The 26,472-nt window shown below is 34.9% G+C and overlaps 1 protein-coding gene across 2 annotated transcripts in view; it reads right to left on the reverse strand.

Annotated features, from left to right (window-relative positions):
• KYNU (kynureninase) overlaps positions 1–26,472 on the reverse strand; it is a 133,861-nt gene that overhangs the window by 7,166 nt on the left and 100,223 nt on the right. For both annotated transcript variants that reach the window (XM_077767840.1, XM_077767839.1), the window contains exons 11-12: positions 4,098–4,150; positions 1,661–1,746 (exon numbers count right to left, since the gene is read on the reverse strand). In XM_077767840.1, the coding sequence (XP_077623966.1) occupies positions 1,661–1,746; positions 4,098–4,150 (139 nt within the window). The remainder of the gene's footprint in view (positions 1–1,660; positions 1,747–4,097; positions 4,151–26,472) is intronic.

Genomic DNA, 26,472 nt, shown 5'->3' on the forward strand with positions numbered 1-26,472 from the left:
AAAAAAAAAAAAATCTGCCAAAAAGTGAAAAAAACACAAGCTCCATCTAGTGGTCACACTGAGTAGATGTTCTTTAAATCCAGATGAAGTGAAATGAGTTGATTGCCACCATCTAGAGGTAAAGTTCTATTAAAAAAAGAACTTCACATTGCCATCCAGTGGCCAAAGTGAGAAACTGCTATGCGTGTTCACAGAATCCTAAAATTTAGGTTTAGAGATTTTGGAAGTCTTTATCTAGTCATTCATCCTAGAATACTCCACAATAAAATTTCATAAAATATCAAAAAAACAGATGATTTTAAAAGACTTTAAATTTAAAAAGTCAAATTCAGTTCTGAATAGCTATATATTTAAAAGCTCTGTTATAAAAACACATTTATCTAAAATATATTTTACTTTAATGCAAATATATAAAATATATTTACTTAATATGTATATTGATATTACTAATTATATAGCATATAATTATTTACAATATGTATTTCCTTAAATAACTTTGGTTTCATTCTTTTTTACTTAATTTTTTTAATGTTTTATTTATTTTTGAGAGAGAGAGAGAGACAAAGACAGAGCATGTGAAGGGGAGGAGTAGAGACAGAAGGAGACAGAATCTAAAGCAGGCTCCAAGCTCTGAGTGGTCAGCCAAAGCCTGACGTGAGGCTCGAACTCATGAGCCATGAGATCATGACCTAAGCCAAAGTCAGACATTTAACCAACTGAACCACCCAGGTGCCCCCAATTTAGTCTCATTCTGAAATTAATTAATATCCCAATAATTAATTTATATAGATATGGATATGAATAGAGTACAGATATAAGTGGACGAAGTAGGTATCTATATATCTACATAAAGAGAAGGAAAGGTAGATATAAATATCTGAAAACCAGATTGATTCTTTGGATATTATTATTTAGGGTGAAACTAATTTTAACTAAAAATATGCATTTACTAAAAAATATATGTTGAGCCAGTATAATCAGTAGAGAGATTATACAATATAATGGCATAGTCACTGCAACAGAAAGAAAGAAAGAAAGAAAGAAAGAAAGAAAGAAAGAAAGAAAGAAAGAAAGAAAGAAAGATGCATTTACCTCATGAGACAACCTTTCTCAATCTTTGATTTACTCTGCTTATTTGTATTCTTTTCCCTTAAAGTATGTCTTCCTATAGTTCTAGCACATGGTACTTTGTGAGTTCATTGACTTGCTGAATGAGAAGAGAGTCTCCAGTAATCCCAACAATGTCTGGCACATAATACTTTCTTAGTAAATAAATGTTGAATGAGTGAAATAATCAAGAACTAAATATTGCACGCTTATTCTATCACAGAGAGACCAGAAGAAGATTAAACAATTTATTTAAGTTCACACAAATTCTAAGTGGAACTAAAAATATATATCCCCAGGTCGGTTCCAATTAACATTTATTAAGTGCCAACAACGTTTATTATGTGCCAAACACAGTGCTGGGGCTGGAGACATAAAATAAAAGATACAAATTAGCACAGTCACTGTCCCAAAGGAGAACACTGGCTTTTGACCATTGTTTATACATAGTAAACATTAATCTTGATCTTTAGCAGAGAAGGCCCTACAACATGTCACAGTCAGGTGAAGAAAAGGGCAAAGATGTGGGCAGGTTGAAGCATAGATCACTTACCTCTAAACTAGCATGTAAGGAACAGACCAACAAAATGGGAGGATTTGAAATTCGAAATCCACCAACCCCAGGGATTAACTGCAGTTCTGAAAAATTAACATCATATCATTTTTATAGAATGTACCTGGAAAAGTGTCCTTTATGAATTTTTTATGACACTATAGTAGAGAGAAGAATGAGACTTAAAAACTTTTATTTCTAAGATTTCTGAGCTATTTATTTATTTTTAAACATTTATTTATTTTTAAGAGACAGAGAGAGACAGATCATGAGCAGGAGAGGGGCAGACAGAGAGGGACACACAGAATTGGAAGCAGGCTCCAGGATCTGAGTTGTTAGCACAGAGCCAGACATGGGGCTCGAACCCACGAACTGTGAGATCATGAGCTGAGCCAAAGTTGGTCGCTCAACCAACTGGGCCACCCAGGCGCCCCGATTTCTGAGCTATTTAAAAGAAACTCTATGGATGTAAAGTATGGGCATATTTCCGCTTCGCCTGCAAGGTCTGTCTCCCCGGCCCCACTTTCTTAGCAGCCTACGAAACACTAGAGCCCTTAGACATATAAAAATGACCTCTTGAGGAAGATTCTCTGGACCTCATTCTCTGTCCTTCCACACTCCCAAGCCAGCATTCCTTAATCTGCCCCATACTTTGCTTTTCTACTATGAAACCATATCAGTGAGAGAAAAACATCAACATTTTAATGGTTTGTAATTGTAATGTCATCCAAAGCAGGAATGTGAATTAAATGATCTATGAAGGTGACTTCTAGCAGTAGGGTTATTAGGTCAAGTGGCTTCTCCTGGGGGGATAAAGGGCTTTTTAAAAAATGATCTGCCTAAGTATGATACATTTAAAAGGTAATTTATTAGGTACATTCCAATTAGAATCAGTTAGATAGAGGGGCGCCTGGGTGGCTTAGTCGGTTAAGCGTCCAACTTTCGCTTAGGTCATGATCTCGCGGTTCGTGGGTTCGGGTCCCGCGTCGGGCTCTGTGCTGACTGCCAGCTCAGAGCCTGGAGCCTGTTTCAGTCTGTGACTCCCTGTCTCTCTGACCCTCCCCTGCTCACGCTGTCTCTCTCTATCATAGAAATAAATAAAAATATTTAAAAAAAAAAAAAAGAATCAGAATAGTAGCAAGGTAAGTCCAATAGCATGAAGACTGCTAGTTGGACATCAAATTAAAGCTAAAACTGACTAAAAGAGCATTACAATAGTCTAGGTTTTAGAGTTGCATCTAATCCAGGGCTCAACAAGCTATGCACTGAGGACCAAATCTGGCCCCTGACTTGTTTCTGTAAATAAAGTTCCACTGGAACATATAGCCACATTCATTCATTTATGTATGTCTATGACTGCGTTAGCACTACAATGGCAGAACTGAATATTTGTAAGAGACAGTGTAGCCCCAAAAGCTTAAAATATCTCATCTCTGGCCCTTCACAGAGATACTTTGCCCACTCTCGATCTAGTCCAATTCTCTCATTTACTGGTAAGAAAAGCCATCACAGTGAGTGTAAGTAACTGACATAATAACAGAGCTAATTATTCCAGCAGCCAACATAAAAGACAGGTTTCTTGATTTGACTGGAAGAGCCCACCTTGATCTTTTACATCTTGGTTTTTGCAAATATGAATATATTTAAACTAGTAACTCAGGTTAGTGGTAGTCTGAAGGATAAAGTTGAACTGAAAACTCACAAAACATTATGAAGCTTTCTATATCCCACACGATTGAAGAAGGGAGTCACTCAGTAAAAATAAGTAGGGCAGTTTGGGAGAAACTTGCACGTGTTGAACTTTCATTTCTACCTACTGGGGTTCAACTGCCATTGTTTTTGTATGTGGCAAAAGCCAGGGAAGGAAGAAAAATTGGAAAAAGAGAGAGATAAAAGTGAACATTTATTAAATAGCAGTACTTTGTGCTGCTTGACTTATAGCTTTGAACTTGTCTTACCCTCAAACCAAATCTTAAAATGGATATTATTATTCACATTACATACGCAAGAAGGAAAATAAAACAGAAAACAAAAAAAATCCCAAGAAGTTATAATTTGTGCAGCATCACAAAACTATTGCGCAGCAAAGGAGAACTGTCACCCATGTTTCTCTGGGCCTGACTACAAGCCCAAAATTCCTTCCTGTCCTGACTGCCTGATGTTTTGGGTACTCGGGATTGATGAGATCAGAGTCCTGTACATTCCAATTCATTCCTACTTACCTCCCTACAAACGGATAGACTCAAAATCATGCTAAAATCTACAAGCACTTAGTCTTACACTCTGGAAATGTCATTTCTTATTTTAAGAATTCTCAGTGGCATTTTCAAAGTGCACTCTTCATGAAGCATGTATAGTACATACCATGCAAAGACAGATGAAAACTGAAATAAAGGTAAATTAAAGTGACTTGTGAAGTGAAACTGAATGTACTTACTGTTATCCATCTTAAATCTGGTGCTGAGTTCATGGCCAAACCATCCCACTAACCTAAAACACAAATAAGAGCATTAAATATTTTGGTCTAAAAAAGTAACAGCAATTAATATAGTAACCTGGGGTCTGCATATGAAAGCCATTTGGGTTGTGATTCATCAAATATATAAGCATATATATGTTATATGATATCATAAGGCAATTAAATATTTATAACCCTATCAAGAATGATAAAATCAATTTATTCATATAACTATATTATTTTTCTACAGTTAAATCATCTGAAAATCTATACTTAATGATATTTTCTTATTTAAAATAAAATAAATGGAACAAAAAATGTTGAGTGTTTTTATTAGGTTTTAAAACAAAGGTAAAAGCTCAAAATGACAAAGCAATTAATACAATAATATATTTTTCACAACAGGTTCCCTAAAGAGAAATGGTGTAAAAAAAACCAATTGTTATAAGTTTTTGAATAATTTCCTAGGGAAATTGACTGCTTTTACTTCTTTTTAAAAAATTTTTTGTAACGTTTTATTTATTTCTGAGAGAGAGAGAGAGGCAGCGTGAGCAGGAGAGGGTCAGTGAGAGAGGGAGACACAGAATCTGAAACAGGCTTCAGGCTCTGAGCTAGCTGTAAGCACAGAGCCCGATGCAGGGCTCGAACCCATGAACCATGAGATCATGACCTGAGCTGAAGTCAGACGCTTAACCAACTAAGCCACTCAGGCGCCCCTACTTCATTTTTTTTAAGTGAGAAATAAATTAGAAAAATTATATACATGTATTTGTGTGTGTACAGTAGAGGAAAAGAATTATAAAATAATTTAAAGAAAATATAAAGTTTGGGAAACATGAATTCAATATTTCTGATAATCTCTTCTCCTTAAATACATTTTTAGGTTTTTTAAGTTTATTTATTTATTTGAGACAAAGAGAGAGAAAGAGAGAAAGCAAGCTGCAAGCACAGACAAGTGAGCAGGGAAGGGGCAGAGAGGGAGGGAGGAAGAGAATCCCAAGCAGGCTCCTCGCTGTCAGTGCAGAGCCCATGGCTCAGTCTCATCAATTGTGAGATCATGACCTGAATCTAGATCAAGTCAGACACTTAACTGACAGAGTCACCCAGGCGCCCCAATAAAGTTTTGGTTTTAATGCTGCAAAAAAAAAAAAANCCAAAATATTTTTAAGTTTAGAGAAAACATGAGTAAAAATAATAAATTTTGAAATAGAAGACTATAATGGCTAATATTCCATGTATTATTCTATTAGCATGTTATAAAATTCAGAAAATGATTGTGCACAAGAATACTGAGAGAAGCATCAAGGAGACAAATGGAACATGAGAGAAAATATAAAAAAAATAGCCCTCAGATCATGTAACAATTTAAAATAAGTGATAATTGGAGAGGAGTCAACACGGCAGAAAAGTAGGGGACTGAAGTTCCCTCATCCCTCAAACACAGCAGCACTGAGGCCAGAAGACAGAATTCCAGGAATCCAGACTACAGAGTGACAGAAACATCTCCAGGGACCCACAAGGACAACTTGGCAGGCCACAGGTGCATGACTGCAAATTTTGAGAGATGAAATGAGTGGTGTAGGCACAGAGGGGAGGAATCCCCTTCTGTGGAGAGGCAAAAGGAAGAGAGGCTTTGGAAGTGTAGGATTGTATTTGGACAAGAGAAAAACCATGGACCAGGGAATGAAAAAAAAGGAGAGTGGACCAATTTTTAATTGGATCTCTGGTTGTGGGTCTTTCTCCAGACTGAGGCCTGTCGTCCTTTATATGCATCAGAAGGGGAGGGGGAGCCAGCCCTGGGCTCTGTAGTCAGCTCGGAGGGTCAGTTGGAGACAGCAGTTCCCTCCCTTGAGTGCTGTGGGAAGAAGATAATAGCTTCCAAGAACAAAAGACTCTGCAGGCACCCACCAGCCAGAGGCCCTTTGTCAGCTGGGCAGAGTGGCACTACCCCTAGAACCAGGGAGGGTGGGTGGAGCCAGCTCCTTTAAGACATCACGGTTTGAATTGCAGCCAAGCATCAGGGAGGAGCCGGAGACTGTGGACCAGGACATAGAGGCTGGCTCATGCCTGTGTGGGACTGTGAGGATGGCCTGAACAGAGGGGTTTGGGACACCTGGTTCGGGGAGGAGAGACTGGGGTGTCACCATTTTTCTCCTTGTCACCAATGAGGTGGGGCTTCAGGGAGCAGGACATTGGACACACAGTGGAGGCAGGACCCACTTACATCAAACCCTGCCCCTCTGTGCCTGGTAACTGCAAATCTATCAGAGCAAGATTGACAATGACCAAACCAGAGGGTACCTCCTCCAGATCAGTGCAGCCATTGGTTCCAAGGCAGCATCAGATGTCAGTCCAGCTTTTTTTCATTTTCTGATTTGATTCTTGGTTATTTCTAACTATGTTTCTTTTCTTCTTTTCTTCCTCTTATTACTTTCCTTCTCTATTCTGGTTGCTGGTTTGTTCAAGCAGACATTTTTAATCTATTCTTTTTACACCTTTTCTGTATCTCCTTCTTTATTTTCCTCTCTCTCTCTCTCTCTCTCTGGATTAAGCCATATAGTTTCTCTGATTCTCTGCCTGGTCAATTTTTTTTCTTCTTTTCATTTTCCCTAACCCTGTCATTTCTATCTTTGTATGGGATAGGGCTTCCTCCACCATCTCCCCTTTTTAATTTTTTCCAGGGTAGGGAGCAGCTGGGTGGCTCAGTTGGTTAAGCATCCCAACTTTGGCTCAGGTCATGATGTCTCAGTTTGTAGGTTCAAGCCCCATGTCGGGGTCCATCCTGATAGCTCAGAACCTGGAGCCTGCTTCAAATTCTGTGTCTCCCTCTCTGTCTACTCCTCCCCTACTCATGCTCTGTTTCTGTCTCTCAAAAGTAAATAAATGTTAATGTTTTTTTATTTTTTTTGAGAGTTACTTCAATGAACAAATCAAAGCACGTGTGTTGGAAGGTCCAAACCACCACTGCAAGTAGAGGCTAAAGCTACCAGAGTCACAACAGGAAGTATCCAGCGCACTCCAAAAACACCTCCCAAAAGGCCAGGGTCTGGAGAGTGTATGACCTCTTTTTAATATAGAAGTGGTTACAGGTGTAGGACACAAAACAAGCTATTAAAACACATAAAGGACAGAAAACTAGCCAAAATGATGAAGTGGAAGAAATCTCCAGGAATAATGGAGAATATTTCTCAAGAGAAATTCCAGGAAGAAAGGACAGCTAGAGAATTGCTCAAAACAGATATAAACAATATATCTGATCAAGAATTTAGAATAATAGCTGGGGTTTGAGAAGAGCACAGAAGAGAGCAGGCTTTTGCTTCAGAGATCGAGGAACTAATAAATAAATCACAGTGAATTAAGAAATGCTGTAAATGAAGTGCAAAATAAACTAGATGCAGTGACAGCAAGGATGGAGGAAGCAGAGGGGAGAATAAGTGAAATAGAAAATAAAATTATGGAAAAAGATGAAGCCATGAAAACGAGAGATAAGAAAATATTGGACTACGAGAGGAGAATTAGAGAACTAAGTGATTCAATGAAACGTAATAATAGCCATATCATAGAAGTTCCAGAAGAAACGAGAGAGAAGGGGGCAGAAGTTTCACTTCAAGAAATTATAGCTGAGAACTTCCCGAATCTGGGGAAGGAAGCAAACATTCAAACCCAGGAGACACAGAGAATTCCCTTCATATTCAACAAAAATAGGTCTTCACCAAGGCATATGATAGTGAAACTGGCAAAATACAAAGATAAAGAGAGAATTCTGAAAGCAGCTAGGAAAAATGGGCCTTAATCTACAAGCATAGATGCATAAGGGTAGTAGCAGACTTGTCCACTGAAACTTGGCCAGCCAGAAGGGAGTGGCAGGAAATATTCAATGTGCTGAATAGAAAAAATATGCAGCCAAGAATCCTTTAACCAGCAAGGCTGTCATTCAGAATAGAAGGAGAGGTAAAGGTTTTCCCAGACAAACAGAAACTAAAGGAGTTCATGACCACTAAACCAGAGCTGCAAGAGATCCTAAGGGAGACTTTGTGAGTGGAATGTTGCAACAACTACAAAGGACCAGAGACACCACCATAAGCATGAAACCTACAGGTAACACAATTACACTAAATCCATATCTTTCAATAATCATTGAATGTAAAAGGACTAAATGCCCAATCAAAAGACATTCAGTACCAGAATGGATTAAAAAAAAAAAAAAAAGCAAGATCCACCTATATGCTGTCTACAAGACACTCATTTTAGACCTGAGGACACCTTCAGATTGAAAGTGAGTGGGTAGAGAAGCATCTATTATGCTACTGGAAGTCAAAAGAAAGCTAGAGTAGCAATACTTATATCAGACAAACTAGATTTTAAACTACAGGCTGTAACAAGAGATGAAGAAGGGCGTTATATCATAATTATGGCCGCTATCCATCAAGAAGAGCTAACAAATGTAAATGTTTAGACCCCCAACTTGGAGTACCCAAATATATAAATCAAGTAATTACAAAGATAAGCAATCTTATTGCTAAGAATACAGTAATTGCAGGTACTTTAATACTCTACTTATAGCAATGGACAGATCATCTAGGGAGAAAATCAATAAAGAAACAAAGGCTTGAAGAATACACTGGACCAGACAGACTTGACAGATATATTCAGAACTTTTCAACCTAAAGCAGAATACCCATTCTTCTTGAGTGTACGTGGAACATTCTCCAAGGTAGGTCACATATTGGGTCACAAAATAGCCCTCAATAAATATAAAAGAATTGAGATCATACCATGCATATTTTCAGATCACAATGCTATGAAACTTGAAATCAATGACAAAAAATTTGGAAAGCCTCCAAATGCATGTAGGTTAAAGAAATTCCTACCAAGAATGAATGGGTCAACCAGGAAACTAAAGAAGAAAGTAAAAAATATATGGAAGCAATGAAAATGGAAACACAACAACCCAAACCCTTTGGGATGCAGCAAAGACAGTCCTAAGAGGAAAATACATTGCAATCCAGCCCTATCTCATCCCAAATACAAAGCCTAATTGCATATCTAAAGGAACTAGAAGCAGAACAGCAAAGAAAGCCCAAAGTGAACAGAAGAAGAGAAATAATAAAGATTAGAGCAGACATAAACAGTATAGAATCTAAAAAACCAAACAGTAGACTAGATCAATGAATGCAAGAGCTGGTATTATTTTTGAAAAAATAAATAAAATTGATAAAACCCTAGCCAGACTTCTCAAAAAGAGAGAGAACCCAAATAGATAAAATCATGAATGAAAGAGGCGATCACAATCACTATCCAGAAATACAAAAAAATTAGAGAATACTATGAAAAATTATATGCCAACAAAATGGACAATCTGGAAAAAATGGACAAATTCTTAGATACCCACGTGCTACGAGATCTCAAGGACAAATAGAAATTTTGAACAAACCCATAACCAGTGAAGAAATTGAATCAATTATCAAATATCTCCCAACAAATAAGAGTTCTGGGTCAGATGGCTTCCCTGGGGAATTCTGCCAGATATTTAAAAAGGAGTTAATATCTATTCTTCTAAAGCTATTCCAAAAAATAGAAATAGAAGAAAAGTTTCCGGACTCATTCTATGAAGCCAACATTACTTTGATTCTCAAGCCAGAGATTCCACTAAAAAGGAGAATTAGAGGCCACTATCCCCAATGAACATGGATGCAAAAATTCTCAACAAGATACTAGCATATCACATTCCACAGCACATTAAAAGAATTATTCACCATGATCAAGTGGGCTTCATTCCTGGGCTGAGGCCTTGTCAATATTCACAAATCAATCAATGTAATACATCACATTAATAGAAGGAAGGATAAGAACCATATGATCCTGTCAATAGATGCAGAAAAAGCATTTGACAAAAAATACAGCATCCTTTATTAATAAAAACCCTCAAGAAAGTTGGCATAAGAGGAACATCATTAACATCATAAAAGCCATATTTGAAAAGTCCACAGCTAACATCATCCTTAATGGGGAAAAACTGAGAGCTTTCCCCCTGAGATCAGGAACACGACAGGGATGTCCACTCTCACCACTGTTGTTTAACATAGTGCTGGAAGTCCTAGCATCAGCCATCAGACAACAAAAGGAAATAAAAGGGATCAGAATTGGCAAAGATGAAGTCAAACTTTCACTTTTCCCAGACATGATACTCTACATGGAAAAACTGAAAGACTCCACCAAAAAGCTGCTAGAACTGATACATCAATTCAGCAAAGTTGCCAGATACAAAATCAATGTACAGAAATAAATTGCATTTATATACACCAATAATGAAGCAACAGAAAGAGAAATCAGGAAATCAATCCCATTTACAATTGCACCGAACACCATAAAATACCTAGGAATAAACCTAACCAAAGATGTAAAAGATCTGTATGCTGAAAACTATAGAAAACTTAGGAAATAAATTGAAGGAGGCACAAAGAAATAGAAAAACATTCCATGTTATAGATTGGAAGAACAAATATTGTTAAAATATCAATACTACCCAAAGCAATCTACACATTCAATGCAATCCCAATCAGAATTGCACTGGTATTCTTCTCAGAATTAGAACAAACAGTCCTAAAATTTGTATGGGACCAGGAAAGACTCAATGTTTATAGCAGCACTTTCAATAATAGCCAAATTATGGAAAGAGCCCAAATGTCCATCAACAAAGAATGAATAAAGAAGATGTGGTTTATATATACAATGGAATGCTACTTGGTAATGAGAAAAAAATGAAATCTTGCCATTTGCAACAGCATGGATAGAACTGGAGGGCATTATGCTAAGTGAAATAAGCCAGTCAAAAACAGATATCATATGCTGACACTCATATGTGGAATTTGAGAAACATAACAGAAGACCATGGGGGAAGGGTCGGAGAAAAAATAAGTTCCAACAGAGAGGTGGGTAAACCATAAAAGACCCTTAAATACAAAGAACAAACTGAGGGTTGATTGGTGGTGGGAGAAGGGAAAATGGGTGATGGGCATTGAGGAGGGCACTTGTTGAGATGAGCACTGGGTGTCATATGTAAGCGATGAATCATGGGAATCTATTCCCGAAGCCAAGAGCACACTGTATACACTGTATGTTAGCCAACTTGACATTAAATTATATTTATAAATAAATAATAAAATGAGTGATAATTGTCACATTTCAAAATAATGCAAGGATGAAGAAAAAGATATCCCCATATTTATATGGTTTTCAAAAGAAAAATTTTTTTACTTTAAAAACAAAAGAACATGTAGAAGGAAATATCAATAGGTTTGTAAACATTTAAAATTCTGTACTGAAAGGACAGATAAAATTAAAAGGCAAACCAAAGATGGGGAGAAGGCTGCTACTTGCCATGTATGAGTTTTCATCAAGTTGTTTTTTTGTTTTTTGTTTTTTTGTTTTTTGCCAGAGAAAGGGCACTGCCCCCAAAGCTACCCAGACATAGAGGAGGAACAGGGCATTATAAAAGCAGAAATACAAATGTACCACAAATTCAGGGAGAAAAACTTAATCTTTGTAATGATTTTTAAAATGTGAAATAACATTAAGATGAGACTGTCCAAGGGGTGCCTAGGTGGCTCATTCGGTTAAGTGTCTGACTTCGGTTCACGACATGATCTCACGGTTCCTGAATTTCAGCCCTGCATCGGGCTCTGTGCTGACAGCTTGGAGCCTGGAGCCTGCTTCGGATTCTGTGTCTCCCTCTCTCTCCACTCCTTCCCTGCTCATACTCTGTCTCTCCCTCTCTTTCTCTTTCTCTCAAAAATAAATAAACATTTTTAAAAATTAAAAAAAAAAGATGAGGCCGTATGAACTCCATATACCAAATTGGCAAAGTCATTCAAAAAGTATGATGCCTATTTTCACCAAGGATTCAAAGAAAAGGAAGTTGTTTGTCTAATCATGAGAATAATAAGTAATAAAACATTTATAGGGTACAATTTAAAAACATATGTGAAAAATATGTAGAATTTCATGTCCCAGGACTTTTGTTCTTTCCAATTTATTCAAAGGACTATTTGGATCATATAACTGAAGTATGCTAAAATTTATGTACTCAGACAATGAGCACAATACGATTTACAGTGTCAAAACACCTAAATATCTTGGAATAGAGAGTTAATAACATGAATTATACTACTGTCGTACAATGGAATACTATTGAATCCATTATAAAATTCCTATTTGAAAGAATATGTATTCAAAACGTATAAAGTGGAGACCACAATATTTAGAATATTATTCCAATTTTAGAGAATATATTAAAAAACAACAATGATAAAATATAATGTATGCACTGATATGTAATTCTGGCCAAGATGTTAAGATTTTTATTTTCTGTTTTATTTGGACTTATGTTTTTCAGTATTTTCTACAGGCATATATGGTTATTGGAACAGAGAAAAACTATAATTATATATTCAATCTATATTTATTAGTTCAAACTTTTTTAAATTCTAAAAATTAGCTTATTTTGTACATTAGATATATACCTATATATATATACATATATTTTTCTATGTATATGTAACATATAGTTATAGTCAGCAAAGATTAATTATGTAAGATAACTAATGCTTTTACCCTACCACTTAAAAGTAACATATGGCTTCTTTTTACTTGAAAGGACACATTCATAGCCTATTAGTCCAAGCTTAACTTTCAAACATTATTTCTAATATTTCTGTCTGATTTCAAATGATTCATCTTCAAACTTTATGAAACACCTCTCCCCACCTCACCCCAACATCACCTCAACACCACATTTTTTTTGCCTGAAATGCTTACATGGGTAGAAGCTGTGTAGGAGCAATGAAAGAAAAGAATCAGGGCCAAGCAGTGAAAGCCCAAGGGATATAATACCTGAGGAAGTTCCAGTAAAAACATACTTTCTGATGTAAAGGCAAGGTTTTCTTATTTTAATCTCAAAAGCTATACCCTTGATAAAATCATAGGTAAAGTACAGGGGTCAGCAGGATTACTTTTAGAATGGCTGCTATATTTAAAAAGAAAAGAAGAGAAAGGATTTTTATATAAAGAAACAAGAGGAGCTCTAATAGTTGGAAGTAGTCAGAGAAGAAGATACCTGAGAGGCTACCCTGGCTCCTTACCTAACTTCCAGTTTAGTCATCTCCCCAGATTGCTGACCCAGGAAAATTCAACCCATTTACTGCGGAGCAGTATGAAAAGGAACTGGATATTGCACTGTCACAAAGATTTTACATGAAACATGTAAAAAGAGAAAAATCTACCCACAGATTAAGAAAAACATGCACCAGGAAAATGTTGCCAGAAAGCTGAAGAAAATGTAAAACAAGTGAGTAAATAAATAAAACAGTAGCAACTGAATGAAGAAATATTCCATATGATGGAAAAATGCCAAGTAGAAATGCAGAAATAGATTGATATACCTTGACAATAGGAGGGATAACTTGCAGAAATCAAGAAAAATTCAAAAAAGAAGAATAAAAGACTTAAAAGAAATATAAAAAGAATTTGGAAAGAATGCAAGTAAGCTAATAAGCTCAGGAAAAGACAGTAATGGTCAGAAAAATAAACTGTGAGAAAAATTAAACTCTATGAGAAAAATAAACAAAATGAAAAAGAAAAAAAAGAAAAATTTGAAATAGCCAAGAGGGAAAGTAATAAATGTAATTAGCAAAGGGGCTCTATCAAAACAAAAGTAAATTTCTAAAGACAAAAAGCAATAAAAAAGAAAGAACTTTTTAAAAAGTTATAATTCAAGACAACTATATTGACTAGAAAATGCTTTGGATCAACCATACTGAAAAAATGCAACACTGAATTGGGGAGAATTGTTCAAGATTGGTCAATTTTATTTAAAGCTTATTAGTTACTGAATTTTAGGGATGAAGAAAAATACTGGGATTTCAGGCAAATTGGTAAAGAGAAAATAAAGGAAAAATATTAGATCTGTTTCAAATTCAATAAACACAACACTCTAGTGAAGAGATAATGTAGAAGTATCTATAGAGTAATGTAGAAATATCTATGTAATATTCCCTAAATAGAAAGAAATGTAATGCATAAATACTATGTGTGGATAAGCCAAATTGTATAAAGATTACTGGTGTTGCTTCAGCAAGTGATCAGCTGATATTTTTCCCACGAATTCTCATGAAAATCTATGTGAGGGTGAACTTAAGTCAGCCACGAGATGCCTGAGGGCACTATGACAAAAAGTCATGTGGTGGTTATAGGATCCATTTAATGGCAGGACTAGGATTAAACAAGCGTGGGCAAGAAGGTGACAGAACATGATGAAAGAGAATGCTATATGACAACGTGAAAATAGACAGCTGGTAAAATGAGGGAAAGTAAAGTAATTTCACTGATCATCCGTATTTAAACTTGATGAATGAAGTAATAGAAGTATAATTAGATCGAAGAATACATACCAAACACCAAGAAAGTCAAAATTGTCTAAGGCATGGGGTGATAGGAGTTTGGGCAGAAGGAAACAGACATCTGCTCATGGAAGAGAACGAATAGAAGAAAACAAGAAAGATTACAATTTTAAACTAAAATCCGAAATATCAGAACTAATACCTGAAAAATAACGAACAAAACAGCAGAACAGATCTCATGTTGAAAGACTAAAAAGATCTAGAAACAGGGATGCCTAGATGGCTCACTTGGTTAAGCATCCAACTCTTGATTTCAGTTTATGAGTTCATACCTGGTGTGGGACTCTGCTGACAGCATGGTTTGGGATTCTATCTCTTCTCTCTCTTTGCACCTCTCTCCCACCCAACTCTCCCCCTTTCTCTCTTTAAATAAGTAAACATTTTAACAATCTAGAAACAGAAATATGACATTAAGTGGCATTGGAATAAGACCAGACATAGCCATCAAGGCAATGAAAGTCAATGGGTTTAATTCAAGTACTGAAAGACAAAGTTATCTGATTGCACCATAAATCAAAGAAAATCAGTTAAAATGAGTGATTCAGAAATAAATAGACTAGAAGGTTAATCACAGGTATAAATAGAAAATGCACAAATAAAGCAAGGGTAGATGAAATCTTTATATCAGACAAGATGAAATTCAGACCAAAAAGAGTTAAATGTTTTGGAAAAGGGCATTTTATAATGCTGATGAATTAAGATATTCATAAAAAGACAAAACAGATATGAATTTCTAGACATCACACAACAGGGAAGTAACATTACAGAAATTGAAATATCTTATGATTTCGGTAGCATTTTATTGACCTCTTTCAGTCTATGACAGACCAGGTAAACAAAATATCAATTAAGAGGTAAATCTAATTGATAAATGTTTAATGCTTTGCTCTGAAATAAAGATTATAGCTTTCTAAGAAATGCTCATAAAATATTGACTAAAATTAACTACAAAAAATGCAATATTTCCAAAGTGGTTAAATTGCTGATTATATCTTCTGATTACAATCCAATAAAAATAGCAATTAATAAGAAATTCAAAAAAACCCCAAGAAGACTCAATTACTTGGGAAATTAAAATAAAGTCTATCTCAAATTACTTTTCTGATCAAATTGAAATGGTAGAATTTCTTTAAAAAATAATGGAAACACTACAGACCAATATCTTTTGGATATTGATAGAATAGTAGTACATAGAGAAAAATTCATACCTTTAAATTCAGATCAACAGAAACATTTTTAAATGAAGCAAATAAATCAATAATAAGATTAAAAAAGTCATAGAGAACAATAAAATAACTGAAATAAAGCTGTAATATAAAATTTAATAAAGATAAAAGCTGGAATTAATGATTAGAAAACATAAAGTAAGTTACAATGATATATAAATAAAAAATTAATTTTTGTGAGGGTGAGAGACATCAATGAATTGAGAAAACACAAGACAAGTGTAGCTATAAAAAATAAAACATGGGGAAGAATAATCACAAAATGGGGAAAAGTAAGTACATCACAAGAGAGATTGCTAAAATTAGTTTTAAAACCTATATTAAAATGGAATTTTCTAAGGGAATTTATTTATCCCAACTAATTCCAGAAAAGAAAAGAAATCTAAATCTAAAGATTTTAATAGAAGAATTAAAGAAACATCTCAAATACCTAAAATTCCTAAGAGAAAGTGATCTCATAAGGAAATTCTGCCACATTTTTCAGAGTAGATCATTCCAAGATTATTTAAACAATTCAAAAGCATAAAAAACAAAACTAATACCAAGGAAAAAAAGGAGTATGGGAGAGATTTCCACTTTTTTGGGAACAAATATAATATCAATATCAAACTGGAATAGAATTGCACACATAAAGAAAGGCTGAAGCCCATATGACTTAAGAATATTTAATATAAAAATCATAAAAAGAGACTCAAATAGCACATTAAAATAATAGTGTGTTATGAATGTGAGAGTTTATTTAAGAATTGCAAAAATGGCTTCATATTAGCAAATTTATTACTATATAACTTATTACAGTATAATAAAGCTAAAGAGACCATCATAGGAACATTCCTTAAGGCCCTGTAAAGACATCTGCTACCTTCAGCAACTGTTGTTAATTAAAAGAAAATCTAAATGAAACAAAATTGTAACAGGAAGATAAGTTATTACAATGATTACGATAATACATATTAGAATATCTTTGTTGTACTAAAAGTCAAACTTGCACTTAATGGAAAACACTAAAAATGCTTTCAACCAACACTAAGATTTTTCAGTTATAAAAATTGGAAAAGAGAAAGTAAATTATCACTACTTTCAAACTATATGATTTTGTATCTGGTATGAACAAAAAACCTTATTTAATGTGGAAGTCTGGCACAAAGTTAATATGAAATATAAATATTTGAAATATGCAATTACAACAAATGAATCTATTACCAAGAAATGTTATAGACCTACATAAAGAAAAATTTAAAACTCTCCTGAATCTGAACAGTAAAAATATTTGATAATATTCAACATGAAGAAAAAAATAATTTTCCTCTAGTTAATGTTCAAATTTAGTATGATCCCAGCAAAAAATATGCAGGATTTATTTTCATTTTTATTTTTTTGTTTTAGAGAAAGAGAGTGCAAGCAGTGGAGAGGGGCACAGGGAGAGAGAGAATCTTAAGCAGGCTCCCAGCTCAGTATGGAGCCCGATGCAGGGCTCAGTCCCAATGACCCTGGGGTCATGACCTAAGCCCAAATCAACCCTGAAGAATTTTTTTTAATTTTTTTTAATGTTTTATTTATTTCTAGGAGAGAGAGAGAGAGAGACAGCGTGAGCAGGGGAGGGTCAGAGAGAGAGGGAGACACAGAATCTGAAGCAGCTTCCAGGCTCTGAGCTGGCAGTCAGCACAGAGCCCGACGCGGGGCTCGAACCCACGAACCGCGAGATCATGACCTAAGCGAAAGTCGGCAGCTTAACCAACTAAGCCACCCAGGCACCCCTGAAGAATTTTTTTTAATTGGATACAAGACAAGGTGATGCTAATGCCACATGGAAAAATAAATCATACTAAGAAATAAGAGCAATGAATTTGAATATTTCTATAAAATATTACTATATCACAAAACTTCAGAATGAAAAAAATGTAATACTGTGTTAACAAATCATTTAATATAAATGTGCTACACTTAAAATGCTAAAGAGAAAGTCATAACATCATCTCCACAGATTAATGAATCATAAGAGAAAGTTCTATAAAACACAATCTATTTAAAAGTATTTATTTATAACTCATGTCACAAGAGATTAATCTTCCTAGTACAAAAATATCTAGATATCAATAATGTAAAATAACCCCCCCAAAATGACCAAAAGATGTAAGTTGATCATATAGAAAAGGAAAATGCCTCTTAAATGTTAAAAAGAACACCTCTCCATTCCTCACTAAAAGTAAGAAAAAGATAAATTAAAACTACAATGGAATAACATTGTTTACCTCTTGGATTGGCAAGAATTCAAAACTTAGATTATACATTCTCTTGGTATTAACATGGGTGATGAGTAACTCATGTATCATCGTGGGAGTATATATTGATGTATCCTCTGGAAAACAATTGAATAACAGCTACAAAATTACAAAAACGTATACCCTTCAACCTGACAAACTCACTTCTGGGAATTTGCTCAGGAGAACTTCTGCAAGTATGAAATGAATTGTGTAATAGTCATTGCAGCCTTTTAGTAAGTTTAAGATTGAAAAGAACATAAAATTTCTTCAATTGGAAGTTGTTTTTAAAACCATGGTAAGTCTACATAATAAAGTGCTATGTAGTTGTTAAATTAAAAGTAGTTGAGGAAGACTTCTGTGTCCCGAAAAGGGAAAGATTATGAGAGACAAGAAACAAACAAAAGATATAGAATAGAATATTGAATATCTTTTGTGCATACCATATAATGACTTTACTTATTTTTGTTTTTGTCCCCAGTTGGCACATAAGCTGATAAGATGAGGGACTTGCCTCTTACTGTTTGTAGAAGAGTGTTTATAAAGTGGGTGATGTGATGTGTGTAAGCAGTTAATCAGTGAAGCATTGGGTAAAACAGCTGAACCAGTGTGAATACGGTCAGAGGAGACTCTGCAGAGGAAGCTGAGCAGAATTAGTATACCGTGGCAAAAGAGGAAGGAAAGATTGTTACAGATGGTCAGAGCTGCATGTGCAAAGACTAGAGCTAAGAGAGGGCAAGGTTTTTGGGGGGGAGTTGAGTGACTTTCCCAAGGCAGAAATCTCTATCTTGTCCAACTGATAATTATCTCAACTATTTGAGATGTAATTAGTATGTAATGAAGAGGTATTATCTGAAATTTATTCAACATTTTAAAAACCTGCTTTTCTTTCAACTTTTAAAATCCCTCATTTAAACCAGAACCAAACTGAAAAAAATATAATTATCAGAAGTTATTATTTTTTAACGGTTAGAATATAAGGCAGAAGTTTCTCAAATCTAATGTAAATATAAGCTCATATAACAGTTTGAACTCTATGGGATAAATTGAGAGAAAATAAATTTTATGACACAACTGTTTACATGAGTTTCTGAAATTTATCATAATGGATATTTACTTCAAAAAACATTAAGCACTGATTTAAAAGACAATTATAACAAAGTATCTGAGACTTTTCTGAAAATAATTTATAAATCCAGAAAATTTTAAACAGAAATTTTTGAGAAAATTTTCAACTTATACTGTTGTAAAAGGAAGAATTTTCAGCTTATATCGTGTGTACAATATAAGAATTTAATAATTCTATGAAATATAATATATAATATAAACATATATTGAAAGGTATATTGAAAGATGCATCTATGAAAAAAATTAATTATGCTTGCATCTCAGGTCTTTCCTCAGATGTAAAGACTGTATCATCTCATTTCAAATGAAATAATCATTAACTCTGTGAAATTTTACATGATGGCAATGAACTTAATTTATCCACATAGATGTCTACTTTTCCTTTTAAAAGTCTTAGGGAAAGCTTTATTTTAAAAGTTAACTTGCCAAAAAATTTCAACAGAGTAAACTTTGAGAGCAGTGTATATCCAGAATAGGTTGATATTATACTGATGGCTGAATGATAGATTTGGAATAGTCTGACGGGAAAAAAGCAAAGGGTACAGGATATTTTATAATGTAGAAAATAGGAAAGGCGATTCCTCAGTTTTCACAAAACCATTTATTCGGCATTACTCTAAATTCAGTTCAAGCCACTGAGTTTAATTCAAAGAGCCCATACATGAAATTCTCATTGTTTGAAGTTGACATTCCATCTAAACGACACTATTCACTACTAGTAAAATCTGAGTTTCCTATTTTATATGACATATTCTTGTCCATCCCAAAATATGCAAAGAAATATTTTAAATGGTCTCATTTCTGTGCCTAAAAATCTATGATTATACTTCAGTAATCTCACATATTGCCAATTGCCAATTAACAAATTGCCAATCTCCATAAACAAAACAAAGTAAAAAAAAAAAAACACCCAAGATATGTTGGGGGAAAAAGCTACTAAGAAGAAGAAATATTCTATATATAAGTAAACGAACAAATATCTAAGCTTACATTTAGCATGTCATTTTGCCTCTGGGGACCATGAGAGAGTTTGAGTGTTAGAATGTTACTGTTCTTTATCTTTAGCCACTGGTCATGAAATCTCTAGCATTTGAAAACTGGTGAGATTTTCAGTTGAATACATTGACACTGTGAATAATCATCACACACCAATTTATTCTGTTTGGCTCACTGAGCATTTTGCATGATGTCCCTGATGTGTCCTCCACCTCTCACACACATAGACTATGTGGGACCATTTCCCTCCACCTCCTTTGTCCACTCTTTTTAATTCTGTTTAATCTTAAAAGAATTCTGATTTTTAAAATTATGTTAATAAGTTCTATCTAGAACTTAATATTCACTTAAGTGTAGTTCTATCTACACTTAATATTCAGCTTCAATACTGTTGTCAAATGATTTTTCCAGAATAAAATACTAAATCTGATTAAAAAGCTGATGGTCCAGGTTGGGTTCTCTTCCTGCTACCAGTGATATTTTCAGTTACATATTAATTGCCAATTTCCCCAACATGGAAAATTTATGGATTAAGGAACAGTTACTAACACAATACTGTTTGGAAAAAAATGTTCGAGGTGGTAAAACTTTGAAGAAACTAATTAAGAATTTATCCCTTTAGGGGCGCCTGGGTGGCTCAGTCGGTTAAACGTCTGGCTTCAGCTCAGGTCATGATCTCATAATTCATGAGTCTGAGCCCCATGTCAGGCTCTGTTTTGACAGCTAGCTCAGAGCCTGGATCCTGCTTCAGATTCTGTGTCTCCCTCTCTCTCTGACCCTCCCCTGCTCACACTGTCTGTCTGTCTCTCTCTCTCTCAGAAATAAATAAAACATTAAAAATTTTTAAAAAGAATTTATCCCATAATTTTCAAATAATCACCTACAACTTTCATCTCCATGGTGAATCAGTAAATTTTATTGTTTCAGGGTCACTTGTTAAGTGGAAAGCATGTGTATAGTATCAAACCTTTTGGTTTTGAGTTCCAAAATGAGCTTTCAAAACTTATAACAAAGACAGTAGTCTTTAAAAGCCATGGTTTCTGGTTTTCAATAAATAGACATTTTAGAACTCTAATCATATGTGTCTCACATAGCCTAATGTAAAGCTTATTCCATAAACAGAAAATTGAAAAGAGAATAGAGGACAAAATGATCTTAACTCATGAATAAAATGATGTTAGATCATGCTAAGGAAAGAGAAGCTTCAGAAAGGGAAGAGAAAGATTGGATTCAGATTCCTAATACTGAGCCCTGCTAGACTCCCTACCCTTCGTTAAGTTGAAGGAGATGGGTGTTGGGATGGTTGTGAGGTCACTGGGAACTCCAGGTATGTTTAGGAAGAACTGATGATAAAACATGCCTAAACCATCAATCCAGAGGGTTTGTACTGAATCCTTCCATGACAGCTTGGTGCCTTAGTCTTCATGTAAAAATGTGAGCCAAATGAAGCAATGATAACACATTCAACCAAGATTATACTAACCTAAGAGACCCAAGAGAAAATCCTGAAATTCCTGTGCCTCCAGAGAAGAGGGTAGAAATGACTGAGAGGTTCAGCATCCTCAGTGGATCTAAACGGTTGGGACAGGGTTGCCTTGGTGGCTCAGTCGGTTGAGTGTCAACTCTTGATCTGGCTCAGAGCATAATCTCATGGTTCATAGGATTGAGCCCTGCATCAGGCTCTGTGCTGACAGCATGGAACCTGCTGGGGATTATCTCTCTTCTTCTCTCTCAGCCCCCTCTCTCAAAATGAATGAATGAATGAATGAATAATAAATAAATAAATACATAAATATTTTAAAAAATAAAATAAAGGGAATGGGGCCATGGTGGTTCCACAGAGAGCTTGGAGGATGCAGCAGTAAGAGGAACAGTTGACCAAGTAGATTCCAAGAGATGGCATAGGGCCAGATGCCTCTCCTTTAACTATATTTGAGTATTCTGTACATCACCCACCCCGACAATTTCATATGCCCTCTTAAGGTGAAGAGAACAAGAAAAAAGGTCTGAACTGACAGAACTTAACCTCTAGACTTACTGAAAAAAAAATCACAAAAGACACTAAGTTTACTTAGAAGCGACAAAACTGAATTTCCTGCATCAACTAAGTTGATAAAAATTTAAAAAATAAAATTATTTACTCTCAACAGTTTATGACCTGATGATATTTACATATATAACTTTAAAAATTATCAAATATCTGATAACTATAAGTAATAATGAATTAAAAGTATACTTATCAAAGTTCTGAAATGTTTTTTACATTAAATATCAGAATCCAAACCTATTTTAAGTTAATTTGAACACATAACTGGGCTGTATCAATGAGTTTAATGGAGTGGGAAAGCAAAACCATTATACAAAGTAGTTGCTTATTTGAGGTCTTTCCTTATGGCTATTGTGATGTGGATTTATTGAAAGCCCATCTTTTCAGCAGAATGGGACAGTGATAGGTACTGAGGGGACTCACTGTCATTGAAACTTGGATTATATTTGCATAAAAAGGAAGGATTAGGGAAGGAGTTCTAGTTTAATGAATTAGATCTATTCATCATCCTTTATAACAAAGAGATTGACTATTATTTTATTTTTTATTTTATGAAAGAGAAGAAAAATACCACAGCTTGTTAACGAGAATTATTTCTTCTGTAGGTACATATTGAAAAATAACATATTGCACATAATGCTTTCTACAGAAACATTCCAAATTTACCCTTGGCATTTTCATTTTAAAATATCTGAGGCAAATATAGTGTCTGTGAGAGAGGTCACGAAAATGATGGCAACATGTTTTTTTCCATTACTTTTCAAATAGGATCAAAATAAAAATTGGGAGAATATTTCAATGTTATTTTTATTGAGGACCTTTTCTTTCATTTCTGTGTATTTGCTGAAGGACCAGGTATTTGTCATTTCTGTTTGTGGAGTGATATTAAAAATTCAAGAGCATGAGTTATGATGGTTGCTGGGAATATCTGACAGAAACATCAAAGACCAAGTGTGCGAACACGGTATCAGATGAGGAATAATAGTGTGTGCCTGAAAGTACTGATGACATGTTCATAACCTAAATGTGAAAGAAACAAGTGACTACATGAAGGGAAAAATGTGTTCTTCTTAAAGAAAAAACAATTCAGAACTGATTCCATAACTGAGGTCAAGGCATCATTTTTTATGCTTTACTTACTGAATCTATACAAAGCACTTTAACTTTATATCTGAGAAAGTACAAATATGGCATTATGATTGTTTCTGAATGGTCTACCTCATTATTTGATGATAACATGCTTCTTCTGCATTAATTTACTGAAGAAATCATATTTTGCTACTCAAGGGCTTAGTACGAAGGGAACCAACCCCCAGACCCCAGTGGAGATTCCAAATGTTTGTGAGTCATCATCTCCTGCATCATCACCCACATCATTCTGGGGTGGAAGTTATGTAATTCCAGGGTACATGTAAGAGCAGTCTAGCTAATCAAATCATTGTCTGTCTGTCTTATGTCTGTCTGTCTTCCTCTTATGCCAAGAGGAAATCTTATACAAAAGACTTGCCTGAGCCAAGCTTTTGCAAGCAAAGTGCTGAGGAAAAAAAGGACCGAAACCAAAACATGGACAAGGCAGTTGCATGTCATTTTACTTAATCTTTGCAATCTTAATGTGGAGGTATTATCTCCACCATTTTAGATTTGAGAAAAGTAAGGCTTATAGAGAGGTTGAGTGATTATCCACAGGAACCTAAGTAAGCCCATTCCCTGCTTATAAGCTGGAACTCTGACCCAAAGAAGTTGTGGTTGAGATGGCATCATCCATCAGAAGGAAGTTGAAGATCAGGGTTCAGAGCAAGTATCAACGAGCCAATAAGCAAGTAGAAACTAGATACACAGGCCCTAGAAGCTAAGTGGAAGAGCAGTAGCTACAATAGACATGGGTCAAGTAAAATAGTTTAATAAAAGGTTAAATTTGACACTTGTTATTAAGGAGTTTATTTCTATCACTTATGCTCCTAATTAAATTATCTCTCCTTTTTGAGGCTTATCGGACTTTTTCTATATTTCATTCATTAATTCTTCAGAAGTAGTTAATGAGACATTTTGCTAGAAGCTTCAGATAGAAACAGTACATTGAGCTAGAACAGAAATGGTCCCTGCCCACAGAGGTTAAAGTCTCTTGGGTAGGCTGGGGCCAGGAATTAATTAAATAGACATTAATTCAAAAATGGGTGGGTGGGTACTCCCCCCATCCCTGCCTCTTGGTATTCCTGCCTTTGGGTTACCCCTTTCCTTTTAACTATGGGTAAACTTCATCAAGACTACGTGAGTCTTCGCTTTCCCGTCTGCGCTCGCGGAGAAGCAGGCCTACCTCGGAGATCCTGCGGGTTCAGTTGCAGANAGTGAGATGGGAAGAAGTGAGAACAGGCCAAGTGGACTGCAGTCTAAATGTTTGATATTAAACAACAATGAAGTGGGGTGCCTGGGTGGCTCAGTCAGTGTGAGTTTGAGTTTTGCATCTGTCTGCTATCAGCACGGAGCCCACTTTGGATCCTCCGTATCCCCCTCTCTCTGCTCCTCCTCTGCTTGTGCGCACATGTGCTCCAGCTCTCTTTCTCAAAAATAAAAATAAACAAACAAACAAATAATAAATAAGCAGATAACAGTTAAGAAAGATAAAGCCATTGACATATTCTCTTAGGAGTGAGATATCAAGTGGATTGAAACCTAAAGAAATGAAACTACAGGCTTAGGAAGATTAAGTTCAGTTTTATCAGCATAAATATTGAACTTATTAAAAGAAGGAAAGTAGAATAAGAGAAACAGAATAAAGATACAGGTCTTCATAGAGGCCAATTATACCATCATTCCCCAACAAGTAGTCATAAATGGGGTAAGAGTACATCAGAGCAGGAAGATAAATGTCTACGTAACATGACTGATATCTGGATGTGACAGTAATGTCATTAAACTCAGTTATCAAAGCGATTACTTGATGAAAATACTCATCAAAACAACTCAACAAACTCAAATACAAACTCTCTTAGTTTTATGTCATGTAGCCATAAAAAACGTCAGGAAGAGACATTTGAAGCTGTATGTGTTTCTAACTTCTGGGGCCAGTAGTGGTGAATTATTTCAAACTGTCACTGATTTTTCATATGATGTTTTTTTTTCCCCCTTTGCATCTTCATTCTGATATAAAGCATTAATAATTACCATCTTCTTTTAATTGCTGGGGGGAGGGCATCTATCTTCAATCTTAATGAAATTCTAAGCGTTATTTCTTAGGGCAATGATTGCAAATGTCTAAAAATAATTGCTCTAAACTTTCACTTGATACAAAGAAATTTAAGCATTTAAATGGGATAGTATAACAAGACAATGACATTTTCACCTTATTAAAATTTATTTTTATAAATAACTCCTTGTGAAGTAAAAAAGTATTAAGATCTCTTCTATAATGTTTGACATTTTTCAGGTTATTCTGGATATTTTCAAGAAAAAAAAACACCTATATGTTTTTAATATAAGAGCCTCTGATACTAAAACTCTTTACCCTATTAACCAGATTAAACTTTTGAATAAATCTCTGTTAATTTAAGTACAATAATAAAAGAAAAAAGAATTCTATTTAGTAAAATAATATGTAAGAGAGATAAAGTTTCTCCCCCATATTATCTTCCAGTTGAACAATGTGAACCCAGGTGATTGACACCTCAAACATTTAGCAAATTTCCTCTCCCTTCTCTCTCCCTGTCTCTCCCTCTCTTTCTCCCTCTCTCTCTCTAGCAAAATGCAAAACCACCTAAGCCAGATTTTTTAAAAAAATGAGTCAAAGATTCTATAAAAGCAATATTCCTAAGATTACTTTAGAAATGTACTTAGAGTTCCGAGTTGGCAGAAATACATAATTTTTTTCCTTGAAAAACTTTTTTTTTTTTTACTTTCTCTGTTCTTTTATAATCTCTGTAATCAATTCCTCTTCTTCAAGGGCACTGACTGAAGCATCTAATTTAGTGAACTTGGAAAAACATACTGTTCATATTGCTCATATATCACACCTTGAAGTCTTTACAGATGGAATGGGGGTTGTTTAAAGTCAAATAAAGAATGATTTTTTTTTTTAATTTTCATTCAAACACAAAATACATCATAAAAAAACTTAAGGGAAAGGTAAATTCATTTTTTTTAAATGTTTTATTTATTTCTGAGAGACAGAGAGAGACAGTGTGAGCAGGGGAGGGTCAGAGAGAGAGACACACACAGAATCTGAAACAGGCTCCAGGCTCTGAG

The sequence above is a fragment of the Crocuta crocuta genome, unplaced genomic scaffold (assembly GCF_008692635.1).
Source record: "Crocuta crocuta isolate KB4526 unplaced genomic scaffold, BGI_CrCroc_1.0 scaffold154, whole genome shotgun sequence".
NCBI classification, from domain to species: Eukaryota; Metazoa; Chordata; class Mammalia; order Carnivora; family Hyaenidae; genus Crocuta; species Crocuta crocuta.